Source organism: Mytilus edulis, chromosome 3 (assembly GCF_963676685.1).
Source record: "Mytilus edulis chromosome 3, xbMytEdul2.2, whole genome shotgun sequence".
Classification (NCBI taxonomy): domain Eukaryota; kingdom Metazoa; phylum Mollusca; class Bivalvia; order Mytilida; family Mytilidae; genus Mytilus; species Mytilus edulis.
In genome coordinates, this window is record NC_092346.1 from 62,093,687 (window position 1) to 62,120,278 (window position 26,592).

General features: G+C 31.9%; 2 protein-coding genes across 25 annotated transcripts in view; one reads left to right on the forward strand and one right to left on the reverse strand.

The window, feature by feature from the left end:
- LOC139517050 (dedicator of cytokinesis protein 9-like) overlaps positions 1-13,580 on the reverse strand; it is a 76,594-nt gene extending 63,014 nt beyond the window's left edge. For 17 of the 24 annotated variants that reach the window (XM_071307663.1, XM_071307651.1, XM_071307660.1 and 14 more), the window contains exons 1-3: positions 13,390-13,572; positions 6,282-6,404; positions 3,312-3,484 (exon numbers count right to left, since the gene is read on the reverse strand). In XM_071307663.1, the coding sequence (XP_071163764.1) occupies positions 3,312-3,484; positions 6,282-6,404; positions 13,390-13,488 (395 nt within the window). In that variant the 5' untranslated portion in view covers positions 13,489-13,572. Of the gene's footprint in view, positions 1-3,311; positions 3,485-6,281; positions 6,405-7,563; positions 7,816-13,389 lie in introns of those variants that run through there. The other 7 variants (XM_071307668.1, XM_071307657.1, XM_071307652.1 and 4 more) reach the window with 3 other exon arrangements.
- A 4,588-nt stretch (positions 13,581-18,168) lies between these two features.
- On the forward strand, positions 18,169-26,345 carry LOC139517053 (calmodulin-like). Its single transcript, XM_071307671.1, has 4 exons — positions 18,169-18,269; positions 23,123-23,341; positions 24,849-25,103; positions 26,201-26,345. Exons 2-4 carry the CDS (start codon positions 23,251-23,253, stop codon positions 26,239-26,241), a joined length of 387 nt encoding a protein of 128 aa, XP_071163772.1. The 5' UTR covers positions 18,169-18,269; positions 23,123-23,250; the 3' UTR covers positions 26,242-26,345.
- The last annotated feature ends 247 nt before the right edge of the window (positions 26,346-26,592 follow it).

Consider the following 26,592-nt stretch of genomic DNA (forward strand, 5'->3'; position numbering starts at 1 on the left):
ACAAGAGTGCACACGCTGAAATGTCTCGCCTTCTATACTAATCATTGATATTATGTTGATAGTCCTAAGTATAAAGCTAAGCTTTATTACAACTGTCACATAAACTTAACATTAACCAAGATAACTAGACAAAGACCAATGAACCTTGAAAAAGAGGTCCAGGTCAGATGAACCATGCCAGGCAGACAGGTACAGCTAACAATGCTTCTATACAACATATATAGTTGACACATTACTTATAGTTTAAGAAAAATAGACCAAAACACAACCAGATGCTCCGCAGGGCGTAGCTTAATACAACCGCAGAGGTTGAACCCTGAACGGTTGGGGCAAGTATGGACACAACATTCAAGCTGGATTCAGCTCTAAATTTGGATTGTGATTAAATAGTTGACACAGCATAGGTTTCCTACACAGAATGAATGTGTTCTAATGAACTTAAAATTTTTGTTTTCTCTTAGAGCAATTCACTATGCTGTTGAATATTAATGCTCTCAAAAAAATGTTTGAAGAAATTTTCTTTTTTATTTATGAAATATCAAATGAGAAAAATTGAACCCAATTCTTTTAATCACATCCCCCTTTCCCTTATTCCAAAACTAATCTCAATTAAAATTTTTAATGGAGTTTGCAACAATAACTACTCATTTAAATACATCATAAAATATTAAGATGTAAAAAAACTGCTTGTTATCAGTGAATGGTAAAGATTATTTTAATTTATCAGTTGGTAGTAAAAAGTGAATATACATTGTATATTGTATATAACAAAGATTTAAGTTGATTCTGGACAAAGAAAGATAACTCCAATTAAAAAAAAATCTTGCTATTGCACAATATTTTGCAATTAGATATTTCTTGCTTACTATTCTGGACAAAGAAAGATAACTCTAATTAAAAAAAAAATTTGCTATTTCACAATATCAATGAATATTGTGCAATTAGATATTTCTTGCCATTGCGCAATACTGTGCAATTGAAAAGACTTGCTATTGCACAATACTTAATATAATAATTTTAGATCCTGATTAGGACCAACTTGAAAACTGGGCCCATAATAAAAAATCTAAGTACATTTTTGGATTCAGCATATCAAAGAACCCCAAGATTTCAATTTTTGTTAAAATCAGACTAAGTTAAATTTTGGACCCTTTGGACTTTAGAGTAGACCAATTTGAAAACAGGACCAAAAATGAAGAATCTACATACACAGTTAGATTTGGTATATCAAAGAACCCATTAATTTTATTCAATTTTTGATGAAATCAAACAAAGTTTAATTTTGGACCCCGATTTGGACCAACTTGAAAACTGGGCCAATAATCAAGAATCTAAGTACATTTTTAGATTCAGCATATCAAGGAACCTAACTGATTCATTTTTTGTCAAAATCAAACTAAGTTTAATTTTGGACCCTTTGGACCTTAATGTAGACCAATTTGAAAACGGGACCAAAAGTTAAGAATCTACATACAGTCATGACAGTTAGATTCGGCATATCAAAGAACCCCAATTATTCAATTTTGATGAAATCAAACAAAGTTTAATTTTGGACCCTTTGGGCCCCTTATTCTGTTGGGACCAAAACTCCCAAAATCAATACCAACCTTCCTTTTATGGTCATAAACCTTGTGTTTAAATTTCATAGATTTCTATTTACTTATACTAACGTTATGGTGCGAAAACCAAGAAAAATGCTTATTTGGGTCCCTTTTTGGCCCCTAATTCCTAAACTGTTGGGACCTAAACTCCCAAAATCAATACCAACCTTCCTTTTGTAGTCATTAACATTGTGTTTAAATTTCATTGATTTCTATTTACTTAAACTAAAGTTATTGTGCGAAAACCAAGAATAATGCTTATTTGGGCCCTTTTTTGGCCCCTAATTCCTAAACTGTTGAAACCAAAACTCCCAAAATCAATCCCAACCGTTCTTTTGTGGTCATAAACCTTGTGTCAAAATTTCATAGATTTCTATTAACTTAAACTAAAGTTATAGTGCGAAAACCAAGAAAATGCTTATTTGGGCCCTTTTTGGCCCCTAATTCCTAAAATGTTGGGACCAAAACTCCCAAAATCAATACCAACCTTCCTTTTGTGGTCATAAACCTTGTGTTGAATTTCATAGATTTCCATTCACTTTTAATAAAGTTAGAGTGCGAAAACTAAAAGTATTCGGACGAAGACGACGACGACGACGACGCCAACGTGATAGAAATATACGACGAAAAATTTTTCAAATTTTGCGGTCGTATAAAAACTTAACACTGTGCAATGAACCGTAAAAATGAGGTCACGGTTAAATAAAACCTGCTCGACTGACATAAAGATCATAAAATATTTCCATACACCAAATATAGTTGACCTATGGCATATAGCATTAGATAAAAAGACCAAAACTCAAAAACTTAACTTTGACCACTGAACCATGAAAATGAGGTCAAGGTCACATGACATCTGCCCGCTAGACATGTACACTTAACAATCATTCCATACAACAAATATAGTAGACCTATTGCATATGGTATGAGAAAAACAGACCAAAACACAAAAATTTAACTATAACCACTGAACCATGAAAATGAGGTCAAGGTCAGATGACACCTGCCAGTTGGACATGTACACCTTACAGTCCTTCCATACACCGAATATACTAGCCCTATTGCTTATAGTATCTGAGATATGGACTTGACCACCAAAACTTAACCGTGTTCACTGATCCATGAAATGAGGTCCAGGTCAAGTGAAAACTGTCTGACAGACACGAGGACCTTTCAAGGTACGCACATATCAAATATAGTTATCCTATTACTTATAATAAGAGAGAATTCAACATTACAAAAATTCGAACTTTTTTTTCAAGTGGTCACTGAACCATGAAAATGAGGTCAAGGACATTGGACATGTGACTGACGGAAACTTCGTAACATGAAGCATCTATATACAAAGTATGAAGCATCCAGGTCTTCCACCTTCTAAAATATAAAGCTTTTAAGAAGTGAGCTAACGCCGCCGCCGTAGCCGCCGCCGGATCACTATCCCTATGTCGAGCTTTCTCCAACAAAAGTTGCAGGCTCAACAAAAATGGATGATTAACCACATATCAGGCATTCATCACATTATATAAAATTGTATACTACAATGTATAGTAGATATAAAAAGAAGATGTGGTATGATTGCCAATGAGACAAATCTCAATAATAGTTCAAATGACACAGAAATTAATAACTATAGGTCACTGTACAGCCTTCAACAAAGTGCAAAGCCCATACCACATTGCTACCAATAAAAAGCCCTAAATTATATCTTACTTAAGAAGTTTCTGGTATCCTCCTGAGTACTGCTCATATTTATACTTGACAACATGACAGCTATCTGTGTACGACTTTATACATTCTCGTACCAACAGATTGGTGGCTTCCTGTGTGGCAGTAGGTGGCACTGTTGAATGTAATGTTCGCATCTTCTTTGGTGGTGTGGGTGGCTAAATAGAAAAATATTAGAATGATTATAAAATTTCATTATATTCAAATAAATAAATCCTGAAAATAGATGTCATTTATTTTCGTGGATTTCGTGAGTTAATCACAAATTTGAATGTTCAAGGATTTCCAAATTTTCTTTTGGTTTGTATGCAGACTTTGGCAAAACCACAAAATTAAATATCTATGAGAACTGATAGCCATGAAAATAAATGGATCCAAAGTATATAATGACAAACTAAAATGTATCCTGTACGCTTTAATTATTGTTAAGATCCAACAGATGTCATTTCTCCATTTTTAGACTTCTTTATTTACACATCACCTCAAAACTTTAAAATTGTCATGAAAATACATGAAGTATTTGCCTCAAACAATCAATCAATCAATCAAAACTTTAAAAAAAAGTCATGCAAATATTTTTTAGAATCAAGGCAATTTAGAGCTAAACATGTGCATTATGTAAAATTATGCACATGTCTTTAGCAGGTGACTAATGATGAAATAGAGATGTTATAATTGGTTTTATTACATTGTTAGGTTGCTCAATGCTGTCTCATTGACATATAACCAACATCTTTCTCCCATTTGTTCAAACAAAATCAGTAAACAAGGATGGTTTTATTTTAAATATGAATATACTATACCACTTTGTAAACTTTCATTCTCATGAAACAAACTTACTACCCATTTCACATTTCAATAAAAATGAGAATGGAAATGTGTGCATTATCTGTATTTGAGGGAAAAACAAAACAAACTACTTGAATGGGAGATACTGTGTTACAGAGATGTAAGTTTGTGAAGGTTTGAAATTGGTACTAATATTTTAATGTTTTTTTAAAACAGAACAAAACACTACAAATAATCAATTTCAGTGATATATCTCTTATCACAAAATAATTCCTTTTTAGTACATCACATTTAAAGTAATTATACCTCAATTATGCATAATTTGTGTTGTTATATATCACTATCAGTTCTAGTCCAATTTCTCCATAATATACATACTAGTCCAAGTTTTCAGCATTATTTACTTTGGCTGCAATTTTTTATCCAGTAAATGTTTGTACCCAGTGTCATGAGATGCAATATAATGATTGGTTCCTTTATGTTTAAACAAAATTATGAATAGTAGTTTGCTGCCAAGGTTTTCCTGAAGCTTTTAGATCATAAAAAAAAAGTTTGATTTTTTTTCTGTTCAATCAATAATGAAAGTGAAATAGTGAAATAACAATTCGCCAAAAAGGTTCAATTTTGTCAAATTACGCCAAGATTGATAATTAGTAATTCACTTGCAAGTGAATGAGTCGACCTCTTTAAATCCGTATTTATGTGAACTTCAATTTAACCCAGAGCTATAAATTGACAACGCATGCATTGTACGTGTACTGGTTATTTTAAGAAAAAGAATCAATGTCAACAATGAAAGTGAAACTACGGTAAATCATTTGATTACTAATTTCGATGCACATAAAATCATTCTTATATGGTTAAAAACAATGACAAACATCTATTTTTAATCTATGAAATAAAATCAAACAGACCTATAAAAATCCAATTGCACTTGTTGGTTTAATCTATTCATATCTTTATTTATGTTTACATCGCTTATATGGTCATCTGAGGTCAAATCAATAGGTAATTAGATGGCGTCTGGACTAAAATACACACGAAACGAACCTATATATTATTTACCCCATGCTCTGTAAACTGTTTATTTTAGACTTTTGATAGTTTGGATAAATGTTTTACATTGTTATAAATCAAATATGAGAATTTAAGTCAAATCGGTGACCATGAATTTGACAGCTAGTGCCCCTTTAAAATATTGAAAATAATGAACAAATTTGTAAATTGGAGATTATGTGGACACAACTTTCAAACCAATCTATATTCCTGTGAATTATCTTGTATCATATAATGGGGTTATATCGTTTTATATGCTGAAGAACCAATCTAATATTCTATGATTTGTTTGACATTAACTTGTAGAAAATCTATGCTATAACAATCTACAGTGGAGAATAATTCTAATTGCTTGTTGGCAGCAGGAAAATCTATATCCACAGAAAATAGCTACTTCCAACATTTATAAATATGAAAATATACAGTGAAATATACCTAAACTGAACCCTTCAGAAACTGGACTCATGCCTATACTAAAATATTATATCTAGTTCTACATATAAGTACAGTGAAAACAATGTAGTAATTTAACCTGTATATAGGAAACACCTCTCCAAATTGGGGAATCTAAACAAGATCTTCAGATACCAATAAGGTTTATTTTTCGGAAGATTTCACTATACATATAAGTGACTGAATCACAAGTTACAATGCACTTCATATATATATATATATGTGTGTGAAGTACATCTGAATCATTGTCATTTGTTTTCATGAGTTGTATGTTTCTAATTCAGATTACAAACCCATTTATTCTATTAGTCATTATATTGATCCTATCAAGAAAATAAAACATACATATAACTATGTGACAACTGGAATTAAATAGCACATTTGTTTATTTTTATTCCTATGTGCATTACTGCTGTTTGTAACATTAGAGATGTCAAAAAATAATTGATATGAAACAAATTCAGCTGTTTTCAATAATAACTGTTTCTTTGAGATGTTTTGGTATTCTTCTATTAACTTTGTTATATAATGAGCATGTTTTATTTTGGATACCAAATTTTACAATGAGTGAATTGCACAACCTAATGGTAATATAAATATTTAGTAACATTAGTACATGTATATTATACAGTACAACTAAATGTTAACTTGACTTACTGGAATAACAATGTCATCATATGGGAATGTGAGCATTTCTCTCTGAGGATCATTGTGTAGAATTGTTTTATTTTTTGACACATAGGTTTCGTAATCCACAGGTTCAACGGCTTTTGGACGTGCCTGAAAATTAAAAAAAATCATGAATAGACGATTAAATTAAATGTAAAAATAAGATATGTGGTATGAATGAAAATGAGACAACTATCCACTGTTGACCAAATGATGTAAATTTATGTTAGAAACAATAGGTCAGGTATGGTGACCTTCAACAATGAGCAAAACCCACATTGTACAGTCAGCTTTAAAAGTCATCAGACATGGACATTCAATTGAACAAAAAAATTACTAAGTTAATAATATCAGTTAACAATATAATTAGCTAAGTAACATTTTCTGTTGAATGAATTATCATAATTACATAAACTTCATTGTAATCATGCTGCCCTGGTAAACAGTTTGAATCTAAATTCATTACAAATTGTAATATAATTCCCTAGTAAACAATCATAATATAAATTTCTTACATGGTAATTATACTTCCCTGGTAAAAAGTCCTAATCAAAGTTCCTTATATCGTAATTGATAATTGTATTTAGTTTCAAAAAGTCAACTGACCATGAACTAATAACAAGACTAAAGCTACAAAAATATAATTCTGCATTAAAGAACATACTGCATTCTAAATATCATTTCTGTAAGTTCTAGAGGTCTTATCACTAGCTAGTACATGCTTCAATTTTATACAATTTTAGCAATGTTTAGTAATAGGACAGTAAACATGTACATTTTACATTTATAGTTTAAAAATTTGTAAGGGTTCCGCGGAACCCAGTGTCTCACCTTCTTTTGCTGTTTATCACAGGCTCAACAAAAAGTCAGGAAAAACTCAATAAAAATATTCCTGTTGACACTATCTTTTGATTGAAAGAAGCTTCTGTCCAAGTTTGGAAAAAATCCAGGAATGTAGGATCTCTATGTCTAGCTTTTTCGACTAAAGTCGAAGGCTCGACAAAAAACCACAAAAAGGTACTGGTTCTGCATACACATGTATAAAATTACTAAGAAAATAAGTTTACTTTTTATCCTAAGGTTAATCAAATCTATACAAGCATTCCTACTTTTATAAAATTTTGACCTTTCAAAACTTATGAATACATTTGTGTACTTCTAGTGGAATTTCTACAACTGTATAACAATGATCTACATTATTTACTTGTACAATACTTATCTGTTATTACAATTCAAATTCAAAATGTTGGAAATTATGAAATCAATTCACCTTTAAAATAGGATCCAAAATACATGTATTCACTACACTAGTCAGATGAGACAAAGCCATTTCTTCCATCCATTAATAACAAATCAAAATTCCTGTAAAATCTGGAAGTCCTATCAACTGTGATTTTTTTATCATTTACATAACTGCATGTAACTTGTAAACACAGTTCAGTAAAGGTCAGTGATTTTTTGGTAACACTAAATGTCAGTAATCATATAGATGTACAAATAATAGATGTTTTTAGTCAGCTCTTCTTCCTTGTTGTTATTTTAAACCTTTTATTTAAATAACAAATAAAATATTGTTTCAACTAAAAAATCACTTAAATGATCCAATGAAGTTTAAAAGTTAAACAGGAAAAATGATTAAAAAAAAAATACCTTCCTTTTACATGCAGATTTCAACCTGATACTGAAAACCTAAAATAAGGGCTATTAAGGTAGTTAAAACATGACATGAACTACTGCAATGACTAATAAGCTGAGCAACAGTTTCCTGAATTCGACAGAGGGGAATCTATTTACAATAACAAGGGTATGTGCATTTCTATGGGCATAAAATTCTGTTAAAAGCTAGGGAACATGTTTAACCTCCAAATAAACTTTTCAAACTTAAGTCAGTAATGAATCAAGATGTTTTAATAACAATTGCTTATGTACAAAAATGTATGCATCAACAATGAAATGTAAATTTGGTCTCTGGATCACGGTTTTTTAACTGTTCTAACATTGGACAAGCATAATGCTCTGAAAAGTCAAATAATTATTTGAGCAATGTGTACTCATTTAGAAAAGAAATACTTTACAATGATTTATTTATTCGCTTAGGTCCTGATGCAATCCCATGATGCTATTTTTATTACAAATGGTTTTTGACCTTTTTAATCAAAGAAAATCATCTTTTCCATTTCTTTTTGTACATACTTATTACTTGCCGGGTAGTAACACACACCTAACATTTGAGATCAGCCAAAACTTAAAGTGTATACCTAGTGTCCAACCATGCAATATTCAGAAAACAAGGAAGTCTATTAAGAAATAATGGACATGTACAATGTAAGATTACTTGAGTTCATAGAACAATCGGATATCATCTTTTAGCTATGTTAATGCTTCAATTATGTTATCACTATATCAATATTAATATCAAGACAGACAAAATGTCTACCAGAGTTGGACAATTCAACAATGACTTCCATCAGTCAGTTATGGGGACTCAGGTAAAAGGAGGATCATATATTATTCCAGCTGAGTTTGAATTGTATTGTTCAAGTACATGTACAATACATGTATTTCAAGGAGAAAAAGTAAATAGACCACAGACTTCTAAGGAAGGACCACAAGTGAATGCATTGGTCAGTTACCAGTATCTTAATCCGATTAGAATATCATGAAATAATTTGTCAGATGTCATGAAAATTTCATATGATACATGTATGTTCATGTATTTATTTCACTCTACTTTGAAAGATTTAGGGCAACTTGATTGTAGTTATATATTTCCAAAATAATGAGACATTCATGAATCATTTTATCCTTAAGGTCTTTGCATTTTGATACACCTTCTGATAAGATCAACCAGTAAGTGATTTTGCATTTAAACTTTTAACCTGCGTTTTCAATCAATTAACAATGCAAAATATTTTAAAGATAAAGAGCAAATTGATATTTTAGAAGTTGAATATTTACATTACTTTATACATTTTATATTGTATCATGCCTGCAGCTATTGGAGGCTATGAATGTGGTTTATCCTGTTCAATTTTAGCATAAAAAAGTGGTACCTTATATGCATAATTTGTAAACAGTAGTATAATACATAGACATCCTACATTTTTACATGTCTAGTCCTAATCATATTTTTCAAAGTTAACTCCTTCAAATGTTTACTCCTACATGTATAACTTCAGTCATTGTAATTAAGTGTTAGTTTAATATACAAGTGTACTGTTTCTCTTCGTTTTCAATTGAATATCATATTTTCTTTTTTCCATTATCGCTTTATACAATGTATGTATCATATTTTGCCAAAGTTTCATATAAGTCTATGAACATTTGACAAAGTTATTAATGTCTGAAAAACTAAACCTAAGATAATATCTACATGTAAAAAAAGTCTTTTTAAAAGTAAAATAATTTATAAAGGAAACATAAATATTATGTAACATCCTTCAAAATATTCTTTATTACATATTAGTCAGTATGGTTCAAAAATCTCAAATTCTCTTTCCAGAAGGAGAGAAAATGTAGACAATTTTACTGAAATTAATGAAATACACACATGTTGTTTTGTATATGTGTTACTGTACGAACTGTATACATGTACAATCAAATTGATGAAAGTCATGTCCAGACATTCTGCTGAACACAACAAATTTAATGATGATTAGATTTTTGTTTTCAATAAATTCTTTCAAACAAATGTGTCAGATTGTAATTCTGTCCTTCAATTCACACATTGATTGGCAAATACCCTTGTTAAACAGATTGAAACTATTTGTATTTATTGTTTTCTGAATAAAATCAAAAAGTCAAAACATTTTTATTATCATGATCAGCTGACATATGGCTGAAACAAAAAATGTAAAAATTCTAACAATAAATATTAGTTGAGTAAAATGAAAGCTGTAACATGTGTATAACAGTGTGCCTGTCAGTAATAACATTCAAACTCCTAATAATCCTTGCCTATTTCAACTTTTTGTGATGTTCCACTGATCTTTTATGCATTGAAAAAAGTATGCTGTGATATGGACATGTACATGTTATAATTTACACATAAATTCTATAGATTGCAGAAATTATTGCATGGTTTTGTATTATTGTCAAGAAATGCAACTGGGCAAGTATAACAAGCAATTGACTTGTAAAACAAAGCTCTTTTATGTTTTGGTCAAAGGTTGTAGACTTGGTCATGTTGGTAGAAAAGTCAGTACAAGAGTTGATCATTATACATGTAGTACCTATAACATGTATAATAATACATTGTAATTCAGAGTTTCACAAGAATTTGCATAGAACATGTAGGAAGCATTCATCATTTTGTGAACTGGTGCTCGATGAGTCCATGAGTGATAAACTAATGAAAATCAGCTAGGACTCATCAATTAAATTTTTGAAATATGAATCCAGAAATGCATCAAGATTGTATGAGTTAAGTTTTATATAATATATAAAACTTAACTCATACAATCTTGATGCATCTTATTTTGATTTTGTTACTTTTTTTATCTTGATAATATATTTTTTCTGAAGATTGCTTTTTAGTTCATTCTTGCTGTTGGACTGTAATATATTAATGGCCAAATATTTATTTTTCAAAACCCTTACTGAAGCCCTGATGCTGCAGGTACCAGCTGTAGGGAGACAAAACAAATCTGTTATACAGATACATGTATAAAATGCACATGTAGTAGTAAACTTCTTTGACATAACTGACAGATTTGGTTCTTAATATCACGCAAGTTCCTGTAAAATTTGACCTCATAATTCAAAAGTGATTGTTAATTGAAGGTCAAAGTTTATTTATTGTTGTTTGATGGCAGAGGATTATTCAGAGATAGATTTAAGGTCATTCAATAAATCCTTGACAAAATTCAGCTACATGTATGTGAATATCAAAAGTGATGTTCATTAAAGTTGCTTAGAAACCAGCATGAACAGATAGTCAATGATCTTTCAAACTCAAGGATGATTTTCAACTGCATATTATTTCAGAGCTATTATTCTTCTTCTTCCAAATACTGCCCACATTCAACATGATAAATATTTTGGAGAGTGTGCATGATTAAAAACTTGTTAAAAACAAACTGAAGTTTTGGTCACTTGAGACTTGAATATCTCAAGCAACATTGATATAGCAATATCTGGAGGCAGTCTGTTCCAATTCTTAACGATGTTTACAAAGAAGGTCTTACTAATATTTTATAGGCATGCTCTTTGAACAATTTTGAGCTGATGTGGAGGTTTGGATGCAAGAAACCGAGGCTTCGGCTGGCTTTTCCTGTGATATTCTAGATCATTTGCAAAGGGGCAGCCTAGCTATTTAGTTGATGTTTCATGCTCTAGAGTAAGGCTGTGGAGTGTGTAAACCCACTTGATTTAATTTTTCTTTTTTTCACTGAGGACGTTGCATTTTTCAAGGTGGAACTCCATTTTCCAAAGTTTTCCCATTTTGACAGTTTGCCCAGGTCTTCTGCAGGGCCGTAACTACCTATGAGGCAGGGGAGGCAACTGCCTCCTCTGAATTTTCTACATCAAATTTTTTTTTTAAAGTTATAAAATGAAATATTGGCAATATTCAAGAAGGACTTGAATTTATAGTATGAACAACACAAGTTTACAGTTTTATCAGTCTTATCATGATATGTGATATATGTCATTTTCCGGATTTTTGATCGATAGTGAAACGTTTCAGTATTTTTTTTTTTAAATCGTGTTGCCGTCCGTCTGTTATTCAGTATTCGTACGAGATCACATATGAAACTTAGCTTTCCACAATTTTAAATAAAACTAAATTGTTCACATTTATTTGGGGCTCAATTAGGCAGAGGAAGTCCCGTTTGTATTGTGAATCTATTCTTTTATGATATCGGTAATTCATTACCGGCTGAATCAGCTGTTGGATCATCTTTTAACGTTTCCCGATTGTACGAGAACATTATGACTTAGTAGTTAAACACTCCCATTCGTTGTAGCAGGGACTTTATATACTGGACTTTCTATACTAAGTATACACTAGTATATAGAAAGTCCCTGGTTGTATCAATTTCATTCAGCTTTCAACAATATTGAAATTCAAGGTACTCGATAAAAAAATATCTTGCGTTCTATGATCTTGCTTCATATGTTTTTTAACATACCAGTTTGATTTCTTACAAAAAAATCTTTAAATACAGATCATAATTGTTTGCATAAAAATTGCTTCCAGGATCCAGCAATACTGTCTGAAAGTAAGGAAATCGAAGGAAAACGGGTCATTTTTAGCCACTGATTTTATTGAGAAAAAAATCCGCGGTCACAATGTATTTATTGTTCATAATTATAGGTCAAAGTACGGCCTTCAAGACGGAGCCTTGGCTCACCCGAACAGCAATCTCAGCTTGTTTTTTACATACAAATTGCTTCCAGGTTGATCCAGGTTCAAGCAATACTGTTATTTCTTAAAATCTAAAATTAAGGAAATCGAAGGAAAAAGGTCATTTTTAGCCATTTTACTGAGAGAGAAAAAAATCTGCGGGGGCTGCGCCCCCAAACACCCGCTCTAGGGGGCCTCAGTCGGCGGCCCCCAAACCCCTGCCTCCCCTGAATTCGAACCCTAGTTACGGCCATGTTCTGGGAGTTTGCAGCAATCTTTGTCTCAGGAAATGGTCAAATAGACAACAGCATCATCTGCAGAGTCTCACTGATGACAGCGTAGGCCTTCTGATAGGCCTTCTGATAGGTTGTTTATGTAAAACAGAAAGAGACTGGCAAGGGTCGTAGGACTGATCCTTGAGGTTCTCCAGATTCTACTTTCACTTTGTCTGATGTTTCGCCTTCTGCAACTACTACTTGGGTTCTATTGTTTTTCAATGAAATTGTAGCTGAGAAACCATTGGCAGATCCTGAACTTTTGGTATACTTCCCATAAAAATTTAAAAACTGAAATTCCATTTAAAAGATTACCACAGGATATAATCTTTCAATCTCCAATTGGATCGAACTTTTAATCAACTGATATTTTTGTTCAAACTGAAAATTTACTGAACCAGTCTACTGTATTGTGTATAATTTCTACTGTCAATATTATTTTTGACATTTGTAAAAATATTTGTTGTCAACTTACTTGAATAATGTTTTCTCGCATCTCCTGCGCAACTTCATCTCGGATTTTTGCTGCGTCCCCTCTTTTAAGAATATGTTGTCTAAATTTTCTCTCTGCCATTTAATCGCCTTTTATGGGCGTTAAACCCTAAACTTTTTATCACGGAAGTTGTAAACTTTTCTCGACCATTTTTTTTTATAAATAAGGGAGATAATTAGGTATTCTGACATATTACCAACAAAAAAAGTAATTTCAACACAACAACGTACTTTTTCGATCGGCAGACTCAGACTGTATAAAACTTTTTAATTGTTGTTTTCAAGGAGGCATAAATAATGAAAGATATATATATATAAAAAAGTAATGCTTAAAATGCTTATTTTCATATTTACAAAACATTTTAAACCCGTGGAATATCCGACTGCAAGGCATATTTTGTATACTGCCAGTAGTCAATCCTTGGTCACTGCAAATATACATGTAGTAACTGTAAAAGTCATTACTGTAATACATTTTCGTAACTGATATGCATATTTCGTAACTGATATGCATATTTGCTTCTGTCGTATTATAAAGTTATGTTTTTTTTCACAGTGACATTTCTATAACTGAGCACGTAGTTAATCTCACATTCATGTGTGGATTTTTTTCATTTTATAGACAAGACAAGACAAGACAATATTTTATTTAAGTCTCACCTCTTCATTATATAAAACATACAAACGGTTGATAAAACAACATCATAAAACATACAAGAGCCACTCTAAAAAGAGTTATGAGAGACTATCTAAAATGTATTTATAGTATTTACACTAAAACTGGCTATATAAAATACATTTTCTTTTCAATAAAATGTCATTGCAGATTTTGGCAGTATAAAAGTACATATTTTCATCTGTGAATAAAAATATAAATTTATCGTCATCAGACAATTGCATAAAATTTACATTAAATAGAGATGCTCGATAAAACAAATAACAACGCAAATCTTCATACACAGGACAATTCATTAATACATGTTTTTCATCTTCAATTAAGGTAGATCACAAGTATATATTTTTTGAGACAGATTTTTTTTATAATTTGCCAAAATAAAGATTTTACTATGCTCTTTTCAAAAATTTAATAAAAAGTATGGGTCACCGTGCTATTTTTTAAGCTATGATTCGTTGAAAATTGCCAAAATTTGGTTAGTTTGGTCATGAAAAAACACATTAGTGTGCAAAAAAAAAGTTCTATGAGATAGAATTTTGAAATAAATTGTGAGAAGAAAGGTTTCATAATATGTTTTAGGAAAATAAAAAGAAAAGATGGTGTCACCGAACTTGTTTTCTTGCTACAAGTAAAAATAAAAAAAATTGCTATTAGCCCAGCATAAATTTTGTACTAAAAGAGTTATCTCCCCTTAAATGGCTCATTTGAAAAAAATGATTTTAAAACCAAAAAAAATGATATTTGTTAAAATATTTTGAATAGTACGATTAGTTAACAAGTTTTCTTTCTAGAAAAAACAGTCTAACCATTGAATTACAGATCTGTCTCCAAATTTGCAGATTTAGGCAAATAACTAGACCGATTTTGTACTGTGATTGTACAATCCAAGATGGCGGTATACCATGGATCTACCTTAAAAGATTTTCATTACAAATACTGTTATAACAAATTCTATTTTCAACTAAAATACCTTCATACCTTCCAGTCTCAATTTTCAAAGGAGCAGTACCACTTCTAAATTTGGCATAGGCAACTCCTATATCTACCAGGTATAATTTTTAATAAATAATTTTCTTCACCAAATTCATTTTTGAACAGTCTGTAAGTACGTAGTTATATGATTATTGTTAATTGCATGTTTTAATTATGCATCGGACAGAGAAATATAATACATATCATATGTCTCTGATTATGGTCATGCAACAAAGTTACAACATCACTTAATCTGGGATAAGGGCAGTAAATGGAACATGAGGAGTAATATTGACAAGAATCTTGTGTTTCCTGAACTTGTGTATTGACAACGACCTACGTCCAGACATTGTAATTTGGTAAAAGTCAAAGATATTAGTAGCAGTAGAACTAACAGTTCTTTTGGAAGAGATACGTGAAGAGGCATACCAGCGGAAGAAGGCACTGAGACGTATAGCGAGCCGATGACAACATGTAGAGTGACAGAGGTTGGAAAGCGTGGCTGTTCCCAGTAGAATGAGACTGGAAAGGATTTCTGCACAGTCAGTGAGGATGAATCTAAGGCAATGGGAATAGTTGGTACGGTAAGGAAGACAACAATAAGACAGCTTGGGAAAGCAGCAGGAAGTTTATCTTGCTGGTTATGGCATCGCAGAGATAATCTGATCTGGAAGACGAATGCGGATGAGAAGAGGTTTGGCCACCTCTACTGACCCGCCAACCAGAGGATGTAATGGCACAGGGACAAAGTATATTGTGAAGATTGGAACCATTTGACTGAGGATATTAAAGCACTGGCAGAGATCGACAGAGAATTATAGATGATGGAAGATGAGCAGTCAAATGCATATGACAGCAGAAAAGCAGAATACCACCACCTGCAAATAATAAACAATTACGGCGTGTGTGTCATGTCTGATCTATGTCATTTATTTTTTTGTTAATACTTAAAACAAACATTCTACTGTCTTTCAAAACTGCAGATTTTAAACATCTTCAGCAGTTTTAATTTGATCCTATTTATGAACAAGTAACTTATATGCTCGAACCTAGCTCATAGTATATATCATGTATATACAAAGGCGAAAGCTGTGCTTTTCTGAATTTAAGTGAATCCGACACATTTAAAAATGTGTTTGTTATGAGTGAAATTAGTTCAGGTGGTTGGTCGCACCTCTTACGGCAACAACCATACATATGCTATGGAATGATCATACCGTATGTGCAATCTAAATTGAATAAAAAGTTGAACTCTGCTACTTGCTAAAAACGCGTCAGAGGCACAACAATTCAAGTTGCAGGGTAAAATATCAAAAACTTATGAAACATCACAAAACATAATAACATAAAAACATAAAATCTTAAAAAAAAAAAAAAAAAAAAAAAGCAGTAACACTCAGCTGAAATGATTGTCAAATAGATCTATTTCGAACTCCAAATTAAAGTTCATTCCGTAAAAAAAAGGTGACGATTAAAAAAAAATCAATTTTAATAAATTTCATATGTCTTGATCTAACATGCGTACAGAGAAAGAAATTACCTGAAAACGTCTTTAAATGTTTGCCGTGAACAAATACTGTAACTGAAGTAATGCCTGTTTTGCAAACAAGATAAAAACAGTTTTTTAAATGTTAACGATGTAGTATATAGATTCTGAAGATAACCCATCCAAATATATACCGTTTATCGTCTTCTTTATTCGTACAGACAATGTAAACAATGCAAAATATTTCCAACTTCACATATGAATAAATATACAAATGAAAAAATATACAAAAAACACATAATCTTGTAAGAATTGTCCGACATGAGTTCGACGGTAAGATTTTGTTAATTATTTTTTTATTATAACAGCATTTTATTTGCAATATGTATGTTTCAGACAATTTTGATATGGTGCAATATGCACCCTTTATTCAAAACAATTTATGATTTAATACCATGTGCTTACTTTTGTCCAGTACTTACACCTGCAGTGACAATAACATGATGATAAACTATTATTATTGGCCTTCATTTCAAGATACGGTGTTCATGCATACATAGGCTTAGTAATCAGTAATAGAAATGTGACATAGAAATGAAAATTCACAGTAAAGAGCAAATCATCTAAGAGTGAATATTCTAAAGTGAGTGTGGCATGATTTCAATCCAAGGGTGAATAATCTAAAGTGAGTGTGGCATGATTTGAATCCAAGGGTGAATAATCTAAAGTGAGTGTGGCATGATTTGAATCCAAGGGTGAATAATCTAAAGTGAGTGTGGCATAACTTAACTCCAAGGGTGAATATTCTAAAGTGAGTGTGGCATGATTTGAATCCAAGGGTGAATGTTCTAAAGTGAGTGTGGCATGATTTGAATCCAAGGGTGAATATTTTAAAGTGAGTGTGGCATGATTTGAATCCAAGGGTGAATATTCTAAAGTGAGTGTGGCATGATTTGAATCCAAGGGTGAATATTCTAAAGTGAGTGTGGCATGATTTGAATCCAAGGGTGAATATTCTAAAGTGAGTGTGGCATGATTTGAATCCAAGGATGAATATTCTAAAGTGAGTGTGGCATGATTTGAATCCAAGGGTGAATATTCTAAAGTGAGTGTGGCATGATTTGAATCCAAGGGTGAATATTCTAAAGTGAGTGTGGCATGATTTGAATACCTGTGTCAGTTGGCCTCTTGTGAGTCCTTTTAAATTCAACGGTGGTGTTTGGCGGTTTGCTGTTTCCTTGAGATCATGACGTCTACAACTAATTTCATTTTTATTACATTTTTTCTTTGATCGATCTTTTTTCCACACGGATTTTTGAAACTGTTAGAAAGTTAAATTCGGCAGTATATTACACATAAAAAGGTTCTTTTTGTGAAAATATTTTTGTCAGATACCAGGTTGTCTATATTGATTTCTCGGTTGCATTTCGACTTACTCTGCTGGGTTGTTGTATATAACTTAGGTGAATCCAACGTCTCTTCTATTCGTGGTTGGTTGGCGACATTGTCATTGACATTGGTAATAAATAAAATTGCAGCCAAATCAAATATTATAATTAAGGCAATTTAGACATTTCAACTGAAATCTTCAAGGATTTTGTGGATTGACTGACATTGCACTTGTGCGTTTTATTATAGAATTCTGCAAAGCGACAAACACCATATTCTGCAGTTTCAGATGGAACAAACGAAACTCCGCAAACAGACATTTTCAAAAAGGAATACGAAGGTAAAAATAACAATAATAATTTTGTAATGATTTGTCCTGCCTATAGACGTTTTCGTTTAAGATTTTTGTCCAAATATTTTTGTTCTTGGCCTAATATGTCAAAATGTTTATCACTTATTCAAACATGTAAAAGAACTTTGGTATGCTTTCTGTTTTCATTTATGATATTATGTCGCTTAATTACTTTATTATATAGGTTGTTGATGCTCTAGCATTATTTTATATGCTGATTTGCAACAAACTTATTACAATTACAACAGATACATATTCGCAGGCAGTGTATGATCTTCAAGGTGTGTATATCAATGTGAATTTCAACTTCTATGTCAAATCCTCGACTATACACGGACAGATCCGCTTTTGCCAATAAGAAAAGTATGAAAAACTTAAAGGCCCTATAGTTGTACACATCTTCGTCCGATTGTTATCCAACAGAAAATTATACCACAAATCCTTATTTTTTTATTTCCATAAAAAGTGTCATCTTTATTCATGATTTTATTATAGATTATGTGTTCCAAAAAGCTAGATAAGTGAGAAGTTGAAATAACAGGCCCCAAAACCTCAGTACAAAGACATAAAAATCGGCCATATTATATAATTAGTTATCATAGGTAAATAAGTATAAATACATGTATCTATCATAATTTCAAAGATGTTTTATTCTCAACACAATGTATAAATAATAATTTTTAATGAAATTAAATGAACATGTCGTTTGATTAAGAGAAACAAACAAATTATGTTGAGGAACTTAAAAAAAACCAAGGACATTCAGAAAATATTTATGCTGGTACTTAAACGACGTTTATTAAAACTTTTATGTATTTGCAATGAGTCCGTCTTTGAAAATGAATTCAAGACCGATAACTGCTGTTTCATTGACATTTGCCCCAAATCTTTTTTAATGAAATGCATTATTACACGGTGTTAAAAGTTTTTAACACTGTGTTAGTTAATTTTATTCTTCATTCTTATCTAGATAACATGAAAAAGATAAAATAAAGTGAAATTTGTATTGTTTTCATTCAAGAGATCAATTGATACAAAACTATGTATTAGTCAGAAAAAAACACAATCATTACGATCATTTTTTTAAAAATCTCCCATAGTTTACATTCAATTTGTAAACGTATGTCTTTGAAAAAAATTATGTATTAATACATTTAAAATTAACAAATTTAGTCTCCCCTCTAACTTTGTTTTCGTTCTTTATTAATACACGCGCATATATTCCCAATCAAATGGCTATCACCAATTATGAATTTAAATGTTTAATCAAAAAGTTTTCCCTTTTTTCTAGTTGTCATTAAAACAATGATTGGATATAATCAAAAGTTGATAGTCTAAACAATTCTAAATTTATTTCATCTATCTTAATTGAATGAATCCAGAAATTCTACTCATTGTGCAAACACCAATTAAAAGGCAACGTGATTATAAAACATAAAAGGCGGTTTTCTCTTAGATATGAAAATTAAGGAATTTGTTTATTTTGAGTACAAGCCGAGAGCCCTATATAAAGAGAAGGGAAATTCATTATTGACATAGTACTAGCTCATATGCAAAAAGCAAACACGCTCCTCCTAAAATATATACTGCTATGGCTACTCAGACTTTGAAACCTTGTGATGATGGTTATATGTGGACTATACACAACATAAGTCAACTTAATAAAGAGATACATAGTCCTACTATAGTTGGTACAATGCAACAAGATATACAATGGTGTGTGATCATCAAACCCAGTGGTACGACTGGGCACAGTAAAAACTACCAGTTGAGCGCCAAGTTGTTATCCTGCTCTAAATATGCACAGGTCAACTCCACAGTTGAATCATCGCTGATCAACTGTAGATTAGAGAAAATTATGACCAAGAAGACGCTACGTTCATCGCCATTTGCTCTTTTCCATGAAGATACAGTCGTTCAAGTTAATAGATTCTTCCAAAGAAGACTGAATTCATCTGTTCTCGTCAACGATACGCTGACAGTGTACTTCAGAATAGATATTCACCAGTTTACAAGTGTCAATGAGTTTTTTGTATCCCAGACACACTCACACTCTCTAACCGATTTAGACCACATGGACAGTGATACCCGACATGATCTGTTCTGTATGTAGTAAATACATAATGGCCAATGCTGTGCATCACCAACATTTAGTGCATTACAGTTGTATAACTCAATGTTATTTCTTATTATGTTTATATAATGTTTAAACTGTCTTTACAATTGTGCTCTTATCCAGTTGACATTTGTTGGTTAAGTATTATTATTGCATTATTTATCTGTTTAAGAAATTTGTACTTTTTGAGAATGTAAAAATACTGTGTAAGTGCTTGTAAATCTAAATAGTTGCTTCAAATGATTAAAGATATATATTTGTTTTAAGGTAGTGTTATTATCTCCATGCAACTAACTATACTTTGGTTGAATGAAAAACCTACAAAACAAACTGAAACCCAACATGTTTTTCCATTAAGAACTAGAGGAAATCGGCATTCAAGAATTTTGACAGGGTTGTTAAATACATAGCGTTTAATCTTTAATAAAAAGAAATGCTTCAATAAGACAGCAACCCAAGGAACTCTTAAACACTAGACAAGAACTCTATTAAACACATTAAAGGCTTTATCGTGCCGAGCCAAAAAATCATTACGATATTCATAATACCAAATATATACCATTCACTCAAATCTCTTTTAGGACTAACAGGTTAAGATAAACTATAGACACTACAGATCATATATTGACTGATGAAGTACTGTTGCGCTGCGTTAGGGAACACAGTTCCATAGCGGTCAAATATCAATATACTATATGTTTTTTTTAGACAGATAAATGAGATTATGGCGGGGTAAAAAATACAAGTTTTATGATAGCACTCAACCCCCCCCCCCCCTTTTCAATCTCCTACTGTGGAAAAAGGTTTACTGTGGAGGACAGTTCACAGCAACGACAACTAATTACATCTTATATAAAACGATATTAAAACAAAACAACACGTTGGTACACGCTTGTGTAAGCAAAACTCATAACATAATCTGAAATATCGAAGTATCATTGCTTGTCTAAGCCAGTAACAGAACATTTTAGCGAGCATCTAAAACCTATTTGGGAGCATTAAAGTGCTGACATAAGAGTTAATTAGAGAGAATTAATACCTTGGTGTATACAATATAATTCACAATACTAAAACCAAGAACAGTAGTTTATGCTGGCTTACTGATTCATAGTCCTGAATATGCATGAAATGTCTGTCACTGCACCTGAAGTTATTAACACAAATCTACTGTTTTTTACGTTGTTTTTATTTGCAATTTGCTCTGACAATTTGTTCTTTACATGTTTAAACAGTAGACGAGGGGTTTCAGGCAAATATAAGTTTTGCAATACCTTTCCCTAAATATCATATTAGAAGACCCCCAGCTCAAGTATGGTGGAGAACATTACTAGTATATGAAAAAAATGGATTGAGTGCTGAAATCAAAGAGGATGAATCATATAAAAAAAAATAGCTGACAGGCATAGCCCTTTTTGCCCATACACATGTGGTTGATTGTTTTGTAGAATAGTGGATGTTTTGGACAGATGTTCTATGTAATTTAAACAGCGAGCAAATAATGGTACAGAGTCGTTACATGCTCATCATAATCAGTTCTCAACATGACAATTCAGTTTTTACTTAATACATAAAATTGAGAATGGAAATGTGGAATGTTTCAAAGAGACAACAACCCGACCACAGAACAGACAACAACAGAAGGTCACCAATAGGCCTTCAATGCAACGAGATTTTTGTTACTATCTTCAAATAAAAATTAACATATATACAAATAAAAAGTATTAATGAATCTTATACTATAATTTTTCCATGGCCGTCCACATTTTTCGACATTCATCCCGGACGGCCTCTATTACATGACCTTCCTATTGTATTTATGGTTAATTTGTTCTCGTTCTGAACATGCAGGAAATATTAGCCACTGGACGTTAAGCAACCAACAATCAATCAATCTATCGATAAATCTGTGCCTCAATAGAGAAGGAATAGTTCCTATCTCAATTTGATTTCACAATTTTGTACAAGCTTGTACTATATCAAGAGCACATTACTCCAAATGTTTGATTTTGAGTCTAAACAAATCTGATATCTAAAACATTTAAGCACGTCAGCTAATAGATCAACATATTGAAAGACCATTTAAAACACACCTTTGAGACAAGCAAAATTTCAAACCAATACGATTATCCCTTTCAAAATAATGATAATTTGGTCTTTATATAACATTAAATGTAATAGGTATATTCCAAACTCGACACAGGAAAAACATATTCGCTGCCGTGACGGGAATAAGAACATTTACAGGTTTTCACTGCGATTTATACAATCAACTAACCAAGAAGAATAGTAAGCTAAAACTCCCTGAGTAAATAGAATATCAGAAATATTCGCAGTCGCTTTTTTATGTATTGTTGCTTTGATGTCTAGATAGATAAAAAAACAAAAACAAAAAAAACTAAGATAATGAGGCTTCGCACTCATACCACATCTTCTTAAATTATTCTGCTCATTATAAGTCAATGATATGTTCTAATTATTCAAGCCTTTTACTTTGCAATGCTAAATTTTAATATATACAGCCTCCTCAATTAATAACTACTGTTTCCTTTTAATCTTAGATAAGAAATAAGATAAAACAAATGGTTTGCGTTAAAACGTAAAGGTTTGCGATATATATATTATTATTACGCAAAGATAGAAAGAAAAAATTAATGAAAAAATGTGTGGCGCTAATACGCTTGCGTAGGCTTCAGAAATTGCAATATTCAGTTTTTTTTCCTTTTAGTATACAGACAGGTTTTCGAACTCTGTGCAAATGCATCGATATCATCAAAAGATATCAAGCCCGACAGTTATATTTCACAACTTTTAAAAACGGACACCATACATGAAACAACAGAAACTGAAGAAACCATGTCAACAAAAGACCTGAAGATCGTTATAAATCAGCTAGGCTTTAATACAACGGAAGCTGAAATCGGCATGTTGTTGAAGAATTCTGTTAGTGAGTAAAAAAAGACGTGTATTGTAAAAATACAAATAACAAATATAAAAAAATATATAAATATAACAAATATATAAATATAACAACGGTCCGGTAAGGACCGATTTTGGCCTCAAATTTCAAGTTCATCAAACGAAAGATTTTGAACACTTTTTAAACACTTAAGTGTCTATTTCAGCTGATTCAATTAGTTTCAATATCACGAATGAACACGAATGCGGCCCCTTTCATTTAAGACGGAAACCGTCTAAAATTTAACTAAAATGCTAAAATTGTGAAGATTTCAGTAATTAAGCATGGCTAAATGATGTTCGTTCCCGATATATATGTAGGACTCTAAAATGCGATGGTACTCTAAAGTGCGATGGTCACGCTAAAGTGCGATGGTCTACGCTAAAGTACGATGGTGTCTCACGCTAAAGTGCGATGGTTGTTTGTTTGCTAAAGTACGATGGTATATCACGCTAAAGTGCGATGGACCAATATGATAAGATCGACGGTTTAAAACATTTAAATACATGGATTTAAAAAAATAAAAAAAATAGTCTATTTGCAAAAGCTAAAATGCTAAGGTATAACATATGTGATAGGCTTTATGATTTATCGGTAAGCTTATATAGTGATAGTTCCTAAATTTATAAGATCGACCACATTGTCTGAATACATTAAGTAACATTTATTTGTACAAGGTGTTTAGCTTTATTCTTAAATGCGAGGAAAAGCGATATTCGTCGCGCTTTCTCTTTTCCGTAAAAAAAGACATGTTATGTTTTCCTGCACTGTACAAACTATGTTTTAGCCGACAATTTATAATTTCCGCTGAAAAACATGAACCTTTATTTTCCTAACGTTACTTTGAGAATATTTTAACGGGGACCGCAATGTAAACTGAATTGTAAACAATAATTTTAGTGCATCTGTTCGCTGCCAATAGAAGCAGGATCTACGATACCTATGCGTATACTATTTTCAACCTATTTAACATCTATAAAGTAAAATGGTCGACTTCAGGACACAAGTCCTTCTTCCAGCATCCGAAATAAATCAACACAGTTGCTTCAGCCGACGAACCACGGTTAGGTCTGAAATTAAAACATGGACATTTGGTTTAAAAGTTGTGAATCAAATGTTCTTAATTTATGTTCCGGCATATACATTTTTGGTTTGTATAAACGACTGTTAACGTCATAATCCAAGTACAATTCTCTCGTCTATACTTTCGCGGACCATCGCACTTTAGCGTATGGAGGAATCGTGCTTTAGCGTAGACCATCGCACTTTAGCGTGACCATCGTACTTTAGCGTCCCCATCGCACTTTAGAGTCCTACATATATATGTTCATTGTATTGTCAAAAACAACCCATATTTATGTAGCAGAAGCATTCTACTTTCCAATAAATAACTAAAAGTTTACATCTTAACAATTTTGTAAAACTGCTATATTTTTGGGCCAAAAAGAGGTCTTACTGGACCTACTCCTTTATTAAAACAACTGAACTATTTCAGTCAACGGAAAGTGTACTTTAGGTGATGTAATAAAAATCCTGAAACATGAAGATTTTGCTGACTCGGATTTAGGTGAGGATAGACAAGAGTTATGGGAAACATTTAACTATTTTGACAAAGATTGCGACGGTTTCATTACGATTTCTGACCTACAAGACGCTATGGAATGTTTAAGTCTTGATGTTAAACCAAGTGTTGTGTACCAAATGGTAATTGGTGCAGATTTAAATGGAGACCACAGAGTAGGTTTTGAAGGTAAGCTTCAGTCTGGAAGGATCTTAGCGCTTATTTCGTAATGTTAATTTACACAGCCAAAAAATGTTCGAAGGGTCATTCAAACGCAGCCGAAAATAAACTGACAACGCCATGGCAAAAAACGTAGAAAAAGACCAACAGAAAAATAACCGCAAACATAACCCGACATAGAAAACGAAAACTGAACAGCATGAACCCCACCAAAAATGCATTGGGACTTTTAGTTTGATAGCTTCCTTGTGAGCAGCAACTCTAAATCAAGAAAATCATGAAAGGCAATGCAACCCCTGGAATATCGTATCAACTGGGAGATATACACTCCATATGCAATTCACAATTGGGAAGCTGAAATCATCTCTTTTGTCGAAAAGTTTTGTTTTCAACCGACCCTCATTGTCAATTTCTAGTTGCAAGTCAAGATATGAGGCAGACTCAACTGTACCTGGTGAATTCTTCATTTCAAGTTCGATTGGATAGATGCGTCACCAAACTTTGAATTATTTAGTGACAGGATATCACCTGTATAGCAATAAAAAAAATAAAAAATTAAGAACTATCCAAAGGCACAACCACAAAGTTAAAAGGATTGTATCAACTTATCATGCATTAAAAAGCAAAAAGACATAACATATAGCACACAGTTTCGAGCCAAAAGGTCTTTGGTTAAAATTTTCTGTTAGTATGATGATAGGGAACCAACTAGCTAGCCACATACGATCAGTGTGTTTTATTCGTTTATTCATTTTGTTAACCAGTCGTCGTATTGATTCATGTTCTTTGGATGTTTAATTCTTTTAAGCTGGGAAATTTTGGGACCTTAAATTTCAATTCTGAAGACTTGATCTTTTGTTTGTGACTTTGATTTTTTAATGTATGTGATAATAAAGTTTATGATTGTACCTTTTACCAGTTTCTTTTTGTTTTAAAAAATACAACAAGTTATGTGCATGGTTGTGTTATATGTTATCAATGTCGAAAACGGATTATAATTTTATCAAATGTACAAATAGAGCACACCAGTTTACAAATCAACATATAATTGTACATAAAACCGTTTAAGTGTTTTATTACTTATAATGAAGCTGTTTTTATTTCAGAATTTGAGATCATGCTAAAAGACGATGACCATGACAGTTAAGAAATATAGGAAAAAAGAAAAAAGAAATATCAAATGTTTACTTGAGCTGTTTACTTCAGTGTTATGTATTCAACAATATTTGTATTTGATGTTATATTCGATGAGTCTAATAAATATAAATATAAGTTATCTATGGGATAAAGATATTATAACAATAATGATTTTAAAACATAAATGATTGCAAAACATATGCTGCACAATGAAACTGATGTGTTGACTTTTTTCATTGAAGACATGGGCACAAGGTAGTTGTTTTACTTGTACGTTCCTAGTTTTCTAGAACATCCTTAAATCTAGACCAGCTTCATGTTACTGCGAAATATATATAACAGTATTATACCGGTGTTCAAA

Bases quoted from the DNA above. Each gene is read 5' to 3' on its own strand.
- LOC139517053 (XM_071307671.1), top strand. From the start codon at position 23,251: ATGTCAACAAAAGACCTGAAGATCGTTATAAATCAGCTAGGCTTTAAT. The intron at 23,342-24,848 runs GTGAGTAAAAAA...GAACTATTTCAG, and splicing joins GTTGTTGAAGAATTCTGTTA to TCAACGGAAAGTGTACTTTA. The intron at 25,104-26,200 runs GTAAGCTTCAGT...TTTTTATTTCAG, and splicing joins CCACAGAGTAGGTTTTGAAG to AATTTGAGATCATGCTAAAA.